We start from the raw sequence: 10,626 nt of genomic DNA on the forward strand, positions 1-10,626 counted from the left end.
GAAATTGAAAATGTTTAGTTATTTAAAGTCAGTGACTTGGGAAGATTACTTTGGAAATGTAATAGGTTACAGATTACAAGTTACCCTATTTAAAATGTAATAGCCTAAGTAGTGTAACTATTTTAATAACCTTATGAAAGTAATGTAACTAATTACATTTGATTACTTTTCTATATCTCAACACTGATTACTATCAGACTTGTAAAAATCCTTCATCACTTGAATTAAGATGATAAAAATGCCATTTTAAAGCACAGCCGCCACACAATCAGACTTTAGCACATCTTTTTATTCGTTAAATTGAGGTTAAATAAAGATTTAAAATCATAAGATATAGCCTAGTAGTTTAATAGCTATAGGCACTATTCTTGAAATCTTTGCATAGCTATGACAGGAAACAGTTAATCTTAAAAAATAAACATAGCCTACATAAATCCAAATAAGAAATAAAACAGTTGTCGAATAAGCATGTGTCCTAAACTCCTGAACACTGGTGTCTCATATTTTAGAGCAGTCAATGCAATTTGGGAAAGAAATCAATCAAATCTGTATGTGTGTAAAAATATTCAGATGTAACCCCTTTTGTAATCGTAAATTTTTTTACAAGTAGCCTAACTGTAATTTAATTACACTTTTTTTTCTCAGTAACTGTAACAGATTACAGTAACATTTATTTTGTAGTTGAATTACGTAATTCCTTTACATGGAACTAGTTACTCCCCCACACTGTTTAAAGTTAAATGAATGTAAAGAAAAGCAAGGCTGACGGACGGTGTTCTGAGACTGAGAACTACACACTGTGCTGCTTCCGCCCTGCGTATGGACAGTTTGTGCCGCTTCCGCTCTGCAAATACGTGTAGTGTAAAACATATAGCATAATATATATAGCATACATATCTATGGTGTGAAACGGGTGTGACCCTCATCATAACATCTTCGCTCTTCATCTGCACAAAACATGTCCTACTTCATCATAACCAAACCGCAGCTTTTGTTTATACAAATAACCCATCACCTCATCACATCCCAAGTTGTTTTATCACGTCTATTTATTTGTTTGTCATTCTGTAGCTACGCTGCATTCAGTCAAAAACATTATTCTGGATTTTAAAACTGCTAACAAAGCATCCCAGCGTTTGATCACGGTTTTATAATAAATTATTCATTTGAACTAATCTTCGTTAGTTCATTTATTTGTTAGAATGATTATTTACAACCCATCTAGAAAAGCCACCAGACTAGCTAACGTTACTAAACGAAAACTGGCTTTAAAATTCACTCGCTTTACTTGAGCCGTTAAAATCAATGAAAGGACAAGTCTGTGCTTGTCCCACCGATTATTTATAGTTGCGTTCATATGATTCCGATTATGGAAGCTAAACTTGAGCCAGAAACCAAAATATTCATGTAAATCTCCTGAAGTTCAGCACAGCCTCCTCCTCCTCCTCCTCCTCACAGACAGTCCAGTAAACGCGATGCTTTCGCATTACGTGTGAGGGGACTTTCAGGAGGCGAGGAGACGTTTAAATGTGCGTGCACTTGCTGATTGTTTTGCACTTTCTGACACGAGAACTGTACTGTGGGGACTTGTCTCTTAAAAAAAAAAATCATACCGCTGTTTCCGCTTTCTTTTGGCGGTGGATCTACAGCGCATCACCAGCAAACTCTTAACAGCGACAGGTGTGTATTTATAAACGAATTAAAAATATATAATCTGTATAATCTTACGCATGATTACAAGATTTGATGCTGGACTGAATGACTTTGTATAATGTAAGTAATATGTAATCGAATTTAACAGTGCCCATGTTCATGTAAAGCAAGTGGCTAAGGTCTGGAAATGAATGCTGCTCTTTTGTGACTGTATGTTGTATGAACATAATCTAGTATGTTTGAAGAACAACATCCATTTTGCCCATTGCTTGTGCTCCATCTTTGTAAATAAATGATGTGAAAATAGAAATGAAGGATTTTGAGCAGGGGTCTTCAACCTTTTTCATGTCAAGAATGGACTCTATGGAGGTAGAGAGATGGAGCAGGGACCGCTTAGTTGTATTAAACTGAGTGTTGTATGTAAATCTAATTTACATTAACATGCATATTCAAAGTACTTTCTAACTAGAATAATATGCTACTTTTGGGGTAAGTGTAGCATGATTTATAACTTTTAAAGGGATAGTTCAAGTTCTGTCATCATTTACTCACTTTCATTTTGTTCCAATGACCTTTTCTTTCCAAAAAATTTTTTTTAAATGTGTTGGTCTTTCTTTCCATGCAATTGCAATGAATGAAGACTGAATATGTCAAGCTTCAAAAAGATGCAAAAGCACCATTGTGCAAAATATCTTCTTTTATGTTCGGTAGAACAAATAAGGTCAAACAGGTTTGGAACAACATGAGGTTAGTAAATAATGACATAATTTTACTTCTAGGTGAAACATCATTATTCTAGAGAGTTTAACATCATTATTCATAACTCTGTAATGCTGTTTAATAAACACAACTGTCACTATAGACTCACTGGCCCATTGTCAGGGGAGTTTCACTGACTGGAAGCTCCTAAATTAAAATTACCCTCATTTTCCCCCAGTTTAAGCCCCTTAGAGCAGTAGACCAAAGCTTTTATGCTGTCTTATTCTGTTAGCATGATGAACCATATCTGTAACACCTACAAGCCACCATCTGCAGTGCAGATATGCAGTTAAAATACTATTTTCAGCCCTTCTCAGCAGTCCATGACATCTTAATTCATTGTGAGATTTGATTTATTTCACCTTTCGCTAATCTCACTTAATCCATGCAGTTCATATTCATCTGTTCTATCTTCTGTTATTTGTTCCTGTTTTTGGTATTACTTCATGAATTTGGCATGAGGAGAGAACTTCTCACTAACCACTGTGTACACATTTTGGTGTATTTTTTGGGGTGTTTATTATGTTTGGTATCTGCTGTGGAATGGCTGTTTGCATATGTTATGATATTTCTGTGGTTTCACAACTAATAAAGGATTATGTAATCTAAATTAATGTATGTTTGGGAATTAACAGCAATTCAGTTACTGCTTTTATACAGTTTGCATCCATCATTAGGAACCATGCTTGAGAAAAGTCAGTGAAAGTGTTCTCTTTTTCCACTATGGTTTAATGCTGTCTGTTTATGTGTTTATGCAGAGGATGTTTGAAAAAGCGACAAAGAAGCTGGTCCAACAGATAGATCCGAAGGGTGCTCTGATTGCGGCTTCCAGCCTAAATAATTCCAAAAAACTAAAGCCTCTTGCGGTGGTGCAGAAAATCCAGAAAGGCTGGTTCTGGCAGCAAACTAAATACAAACCCACAGAATTCAAACTCAATGACCTGCTGGAAGGGGATCCAATTAAACCAGGTAAAGTGCATAGTGAATAAGTACGTTTGATGTTTATTTACTTTTCTGCTTAGCAATACTGAGATTGAATTATAGTAGAAAGTACATTGAAAGATAAAATTAAATCTCAGTATGTTCTTAGTAGAAACAGGTGTTTTTTCAAAATATGTCTTGCGTCTGGCCTTTTTGAAATTAATATCTCTCTATGTTTTGACCAGTGTGTGAGGAGGAAGAGTTTGTAAAGTTTGAGGGAGAGTACAAAAACTCTGCAGCTGGAACTGTAGAGGTGGGATGTTCTGCTGTCTGCCTAAATGCGAATGGACAGGGCAAATCAAAACTTTGTTTATCCCTCGGGACACTTAAGAAGGAAGCTGTGGATATTCCCAAACTTGTGAAGCTCACAAGAGGAAGGTTAGAGAAAAACAATTTAAATGATGTCAACCCACTAAAATTAGCAATATTAACAAATTAAGGAGAAAATATATATTTTTTTTTTTTTTTTTGTCGTAATTTGGAAAATCAGTTAAGGTCCTAAAGTTGAACCTTGCTGTATCTCTTGACAAGACAGTTCATTCAAAAATGATTATTGTTATTATTTTAATTTTTTTAAATTTTAAGTTTTTCACTCTCATGTAATGCAAAATCTGTAACGGAGATATTTTTTAAAATGTTTAAACTGTCCAAAACAGTACTGGATTTTCATTCAGACATTTGTAAAGCAATATTAACAAATTAAGGAGAAAATATATATATATATATTTTTTTTTGTCGTAATTTGGAAAATCAGTTAAGGTCCTAAAGTTGAACCTTGCTGTATCTCTTGACAAGACAGTTCATTCAAAAATGATTATTGTTATTATTTTAATTTTTTTAAATTTTAAGTTTTTCACTCTCATGTAATGCAAAATCTGTAACGGAGATATTTTTTAAAATGTTTAAACTGTCCAAAACAGTACTGGATTTTCATTCAGACATTTGTAAAGTCATACAGGTTTGGAGTGACATGCGGATGAGTATATGATGACAAAAGTTACATTTTGATGCAAAGAAGAAAACAATCTGATGTGGTTTAATATTCATTCCTCTGCTCTTGACCTTGATGACCCCTGTAGGAAGCTGGACCTCACAGGCTCTTTTTTCAAGAAGCTCCCCCAAAAAAACAAGACTTTAACCCTCCTTAAAGAGCGAATTTTAACCACCAGTGACTGCTTTATCTCCTACATCGAACTGGAGAAGGCCGGCTGCCGTGCTGCGATTGGTTGTACTGAGGTTTGTAAGAAGTGTGTTCAGGGATTGAAAGCTAATGAACAGGAATTTAACTTCATTAATAAATGTCATTATCATATCATATATCATCATATCATATCATGTCATTAATAAATCTGCTTTTTTGACTCAGTGTTGTTAAAATACTGAAACTTAATACTTAATTGAAAAGCACTAAAATGACTAAAACTGAAATAAAAACAAATTAAAGCTATACAGGAAAAAACTGCATTAAATAAAAATAAATAGCACAGCAAAACTACTAAAACTAAAATTAAAAATAAAAGCTGAAAAAAAAAATGCTAATTCAAAATATGAATAAATACTAATTGTATATAAATAATACAAAAAAAGAGACACACACAGAACTGTTTCCTTGGCGTTTCAGATGCACATGAAAGACAGTGGTAAATTTCAATATGGCTCTAAGACTGCATTTCACATCCCACCGAAGACTGTGATGGCTTACAGTGTCATTGAAATGACCATCGAAAGTGACGGCTACTTTGGTCAGTGACATTAACTGAATATGGCTGAACAACATTACAGTACCTTTTGATTATTTATAACATGTATCAACAAATATTACATTCATCACTATTATTTTTTCATGTATTTTAAATAATTTTATTTTAATCATAAAAACAGTTTGACAAATGGGCTGTATATGTATTTGGCCTTTCCATGTCTGAGTTTTGATTTTTGTGTGAGTTTAGATTTGTGCGTTGGACCCAGTGGGGTGGAATCAGATGATATTTCCCAGAATCCCTTTCCCACTTTCTCAGAGGTGGACGGTCAATGGCCACTTATCCAGAAAGGTTTCCCACTTACTACTCTAAAAAAAGGTGTGTGTTTCAGTTCCTTTGTGTTCTGCTTAAGTAGCTGTGCAGAAGCAGAAGTAGGATTTATTTCTCTTTCCCTTTTTTCAGTTCCTAGTTCTTAGGATATTGCCATTCTAATAATGAGACCCTTTAATGAGAGTCGTTTCAAGATGTAAATTTGTGGTCTCTTTGCAGCTCTTGCAGTTGTTCAGGCTAGATTTTGTGCACTGGCTGACTTGTCTGCTGAAAGCCGTTCCTCCGTCCTGCTCCTGTTGAGGAAAATTCTGACGGACCGATCTGTCTTGTCAGCTTTGGTGGATAGAGTGAGTGATAATGCTTGCTAAATCACGTACAAAAATTGCAGAAGGATATTGTGAAATTGCATAAATGGGTGATTCCTTCTTTATTTTCTGTCCTCTAGGATGGTTTCAAAAATTATTTTACGAAAGATTTGACCTTTTTCCTAATTTTTAAGAGAGTTAAAAGGATTCATTTCCCATAATTTCTCTATTTTGTGCTTATACCCACACAGATTTATTTCTCCTCTATATTAAATTAGTAAAAAGTGTTAAGTTTGAACATCATTAAAAATGAAACAACTTTAATTTTTCAAGATTTCAAAGTCAGGGGTCCCATAACGAAACAATTACACAAATATGAAACAGTTTGTTCCTCTTTATGTCACTTATGTTTCTTTTTCTCTGATCTCATTGTGTTTTTTATCTTTTAGCTTGAGGTGTTAAGCAGCGGTGAAGCTCCCTGCTTCTTAACCAGCGAGTTGTCTGAAGAACAGAGTCAGAACATCAGTGCATTTTTAGACTTACTGAAGTGTGACCAACTAGACAAGACGTCATCAACGTCATTGTCAAGTTATAATGGATGTCAGATATCAACAACCAATCACAGCGATCCTTCCTTGGCATCTGAGTTAAATGGATCAAGCTCCACACCAGAAGAACGGAATGGATGTCACACAGCCGTATCCCATGAGAATGGATGCTCAACAAAAGCAAGCAGGAAGAACATGGAGCTCATGTATGCCATGCAAATGCTGATGAACGCTCTTGATGGTTAGTACTGTACCTAAGCTCAGAGGTTTCTTATGCATAAAGGCTATCTATATTCACTCATAAACTTAATTGTTCGATTCAGAGCTGATGGACGCTGGACTGGACCTGCTAGAGCCGTTCTGCACTTCTGAAGGTCTCCAAAGTCTACAGGATTTAGTGAGTTTGATATTGTTGGAAGCTAGTGCAGATTCTGCATGAATGCTTGAGAAAAATTACATTATTTATTCAGTTGAATTGAATTGAATCCTTTTTGTTTTCTGTAAACCTAGGTAATTCATCTGACTACAAGCGATATGCCTCTCTGCAAGGACACCATCCCTGTTTTCCTCCAAAGTGACAATGACTTCCACAGAGTGGAGGAACTTTTTCAGTCATGCAATGTTTTACTAAGGAAAGAGAATGACATGTTGACCTCAAAAATAACCTGTAGAGAGGGATTCCTCCCTATGGTTCTGTGCATTGCCATCCATGGCCTTGCATCCTTTGTTGCTGCGTGCTGAAATAGGCAGTTAAAGTGTGTTAAAGTCATGTTTTCCAAGTTACTAAGCCATATTAGTTAATGCAGAAATTACTTGCTTTAGTTGTAATGTTCCTATGTGCAGACATTTAATTGCTTCTGAATATTTTTTGCACTAATTTTATCTTTGTTAATTCCGTAATAGTAATCAGTCTAATAGTAATACATCTCAAACGAGGTGCTTTTACTGGTAGATTTTAAATATTTCTGCAAATAAAAGTTGTATTTATACACTACCTTTATTTTCCAGACAATTTTAGTTTTTATTTTCCAAAACTAAAATACACTTTTCTTTTATTACAGTGAAACTGTAGCAAAAACGTAATTTAAAAACCTTTATGAAGACAGTTTATTTTGTTCTCTGAAAGTGATTTCAGTTTTCCATAGATAATTTATAGAGAGCAGTATTAATTTAGTATTTCTTTATTTGCCAAGGATAAAAAGGATTAGGATTCTAGGATGAAAGTTAATCAGATCTTTTTTTTTATTGTAATATGTTTGATAATATAAAATTTTTTGTGTTACTGTATCATTTTGGCATTTCACTTATACAGATGTTTCAAATAATAATGTACTCATCACTGCACTTCAGCTGTAATTTTTTTTTACTTATATGTAGAATATATGACATTATGCAAATACCTTTATTGTTGTGTATCTCTGCACATCAGGAGTGAATGCAGCGATTTTCTCCAAAAGCTTCTGTTTGGTTGCATCATGCACTTTTATTATTATTAAATGAAAAAGAGGAACAAAGAATAACAATGGCCAGTCTGTTTATTGCCTTGTTGTAACGGTCTTGTTGACATAGAGACAAAAATACATTTGGCAGAGAGGTCATGACATTCTGGGACAGAATTTGAAAGACATTCAAGAAAGAAGAAACAACAAGAAAAAGATTGAACTCAACAGGAATATTTGTTCACTTCTTTAACGATAATAAGACACAGACACAACGTGCAGCCCAATGTTGTACAACAGACAAAATCGGTGAATGAAATATTACAAAACACACTGCACACATTGATATGGACTTTTGCATAAAAGAGATTTAATGCATCTCTTCTGGATACGAAGAGAAGCATATAAACAGTTGGGAGATCAGGCTCTATGTAAACAGTTTTCTGGTTCATGGTTTTAGGATCTAGAATGTTCTACAGGAGCCCTTGGCCTGCTACACTCTGTAGTAGTCTTGTACTATAAATCAAAACATCACAGTAGGTTCAGGTACTGCAAAAAAATTAAAAAGGAGAAACACATGTAAAAACAACTACAATAATAAATTAAAAAATGGCCTCTCATTCGCCAAGGCCAGTATCAGTTTTCCTCGTTTTTCTTTTCTTCCAACTCCAAAGATGTCACAAATAGAAAGATATTCTTTAAAAACATACAAATACTAAAATAAATAAGTACTCTTCCCTTTCAGTTTGAGTAGAAAAACCCTGCATTGTGTGCACAATAGTGAGGCTGGGGCTAACGGTGCTTTCGTGGCAGACGATGCTCATTTGGTTGGTCAATCCAAACGCATAACTTCACTGCCCCACATCAATCACCTCGCATACCAATCATACGCACACACACTCAAACACTCTTGTATGGTGATCTTCTAAAGATTCCCTTAGTAAACCCAGCTCACTGGAACCCACTGCGCTTCAATACAGAGTTGGTCCACAGCCGACTGCAGTTTCTCAAACGCACCGTCTAGGTTGTCATTGAAAATGATGAGGTCAAAGTAGTGTCTGTAAGTCCGCAGGATGCGAGCGCTTTCATCCACGGTCTTCTTCAGGTCCACATCCTGTGAGAAAGAGAGAGAGAACAGAATTATTACTTAAATTAAGAGAGAACTTGTGATGTTGACAGATAAACCAGACGTTCAGTGAAGCAAATAATTATTAAGTCAATGTGTAAAACATCCACTATAAATGACAGACTGATTTTTTTTGCCACTTTTTACAAATATTTAATTCCACCCTCTGCTTTTTGCAGAATAATGATTACATTTATAAAGTTTATTTTGTAGACAGATTGAGGGAATTAATTAAGAGTTTAAGACTAAATGGAGGTCTCTGTCAGACTGTTGCTACAGCAGTGGACGGGACTAATGCACAAATATGGCACAAGTATTCACCTGTCACTGTCTGCATTTTGATGTTAGCAAATCACTAGAGCGAATGACAACATTATTAATATTTATGAGCTCACGGACTGACATTAGCACAGAACAGACACTGAGCTGCTGTGAATTGGGTTGTTAAATATATAAAACATTAACAATTTAGTTTAGCGCAATCCTAATCTAGTAAAGAACGCCTGTTTGACTGATTGATGTTTTCTAGTTGTGCTTTCAAACTATCAGTCAAAAGTAATTTAGTAATTAATTAAAATATTATATATTTTTTTTATATATGTTTTAAAATATTAAAATTTAAAATAACAGTTTAATTAATTATATAATATTATATATATATATATATAAATTATTTTTGAGAAAACTGATACTTTTTTTTTCAAGATTCTTTGATGAATAGAAAGTTCAAAAGAAACACTTTTTAAATAGAATGAAAATCTTTGTAACACTAAATGTTTATACTGTCACGTTTGATCATTTTAATGCATACTTGCTTTATAAAAGCATTAAAATATATTTTTTTTAAAAATCTTACTGGCCTCAAACTTTTGAACAACAGTATATATCTCATGTGACATATATTATTTAAAAGCTATTTAAAACTGTGTCTTTATAAAAAAAGAAGCAAGACCGTCAAGCCTATGTTTACATAGAAGTACAAATAAAAAAGCATGCCCTGTACTCAGAATGACATACCGGCAGTTAAAACTGTCATATCTAAAACTACAGCATGGTAGAATATTTCAGAGGAAGAAGAAACTTGTGAGGTGTACCACTAATGACATAAATGCTGAAGTAGGTAGGTAGCACATCTCACCAAGAAGGAAATGTTTGCAGGATGTGCTACCATCATGGGTAGCATATTTTCCAGTGCTGGACTAACAGATAAACTTAAAACGATGCAAATATAGTGTGGGTAGGTCATATTTTCAGGACACCAGCCTTGGAAAAGTTGAACGAGACTCACTGTGAGCTGTTTGGTGGTGAGTCCAGCATCAACCACAGCTTTGTGCATAGCCTTCAGTGTGTCGAACTCTGGCGCTGCGATGAACACGACATATGGCATGAACTCTGCAGTTTTTAACACCTTCAGAGCCTGAAGACAGATGATGTAAATGTGAAAAACAGTTAAAGGGGTCATATGATGCGATTTAAATTTTTCCTTTCTCTTTGGAGTGTTACAAGCACTTGGTGCATAAAGAAGATCTGTAAAGTTGCAAAGACTAAAGTCTCAAATCCAAGGAGATATTCTTTATAAAAGTTAAGAGTCAACCACGCCTACCTAAAATTATTGGTTTATTGCTCCATTTTATGGAGTTAATATACTGTTCCTGATCCTGGGAGAGTAGACTACAATGCCGGCTGTTCTGACTCACAGCCTGTAAGTACGTTTTCATATTTAAAGGATTTGCCACTGACGATTCAAACGCGAGTTTTGAGCAGTGTAGAGTAGCGCTTGTTGTT

The 10,626-nt window shown here is 34.7% G+C and overlaps 2 protein-coding genes across 8 annotated transcripts in view; one reads left to right on the forward strand and one right to left on the reverse strand.

The window, feature by feature from the left end:
• Positions 1-1,503: 1,503 nt before the first annotated feature.
• LOC107748753 (non-syndromic hearing impairment protein 5-like) lies at positions 1,504-7,235 on the forward strand. The gene is made up of 10 exons (XM_016563691.1): positions 1,504-1,680; positions 3,171-3,381; positions 3,579-3,771; positions 4,473-4,629; positions 5,015-5,135; positions 5,343-5,471; positions 5,643-5,770; positions 6,178-6,517; positions 6,600-6,673; positions 6,787-7,235. Exons 2-10 carry the CDS (start codon positions 3,174-3,176, stop codon positions 7,015-7,017), a joined length of 1,581 nt encoding a protein of 526 aa, XP_016419177.1. The 5' UTR covers positions 1,504-1,680; positions 3,171-3,173; the 3' UTR covers positions 7,018-7,235.
• A 283-nt stretch (positions 7,236-7,518) lies between these two features.
• The window catches only part of pals2b (protein associated with LIN7 2, MAGUK p55 family member b), a 28,522-nt gene continuing 25,414 nt past the window's right edge, over positions 7,519-10,626 (reverse strand). For 6 of the 7 annotated variants that reach the window (XM_016563578.1, XM_016563576.1, XM_016563579.1 and 3 more), the window contains 2 exons: positions 10,130-10,258; positions 7,519-8,829 (listed from right to left, as the gene is read on the reverse strand). In XM_016563578.1, coding sequence (XP_016419064.1) covers positions 8,653-8,829; positions 10,130-10,258 — 306 coding nt within the window. In that variant the 3' untranslated portion in view covers positions 7,519-8,652. The remainder of the gene's footprint in view (positions 8,830-10,129; positions 10,259-10,626) is intronic. The other variant, XM_016563575.1, reaches the window with a different exon arrangement.

Source organism: Sinocyclocheilus rhinocerous, unplaced genomic scaffold, assembly GCF_001515625.1.
Source record: "Sinocyclocheilus rhinocerous isolate Xijiao unplaced genomic scaffold, SAMN03320098_v1.1 scaffold499, whole genome shotgun sequence".
NCBI classification, from domain to species: Eukaryota; Metazoa; Chordata; class Actinopteri; order Cypriniformes; family Cyprinidae; genus Sinocyclocheilus; species Sinocyclocheilus rhinocerous.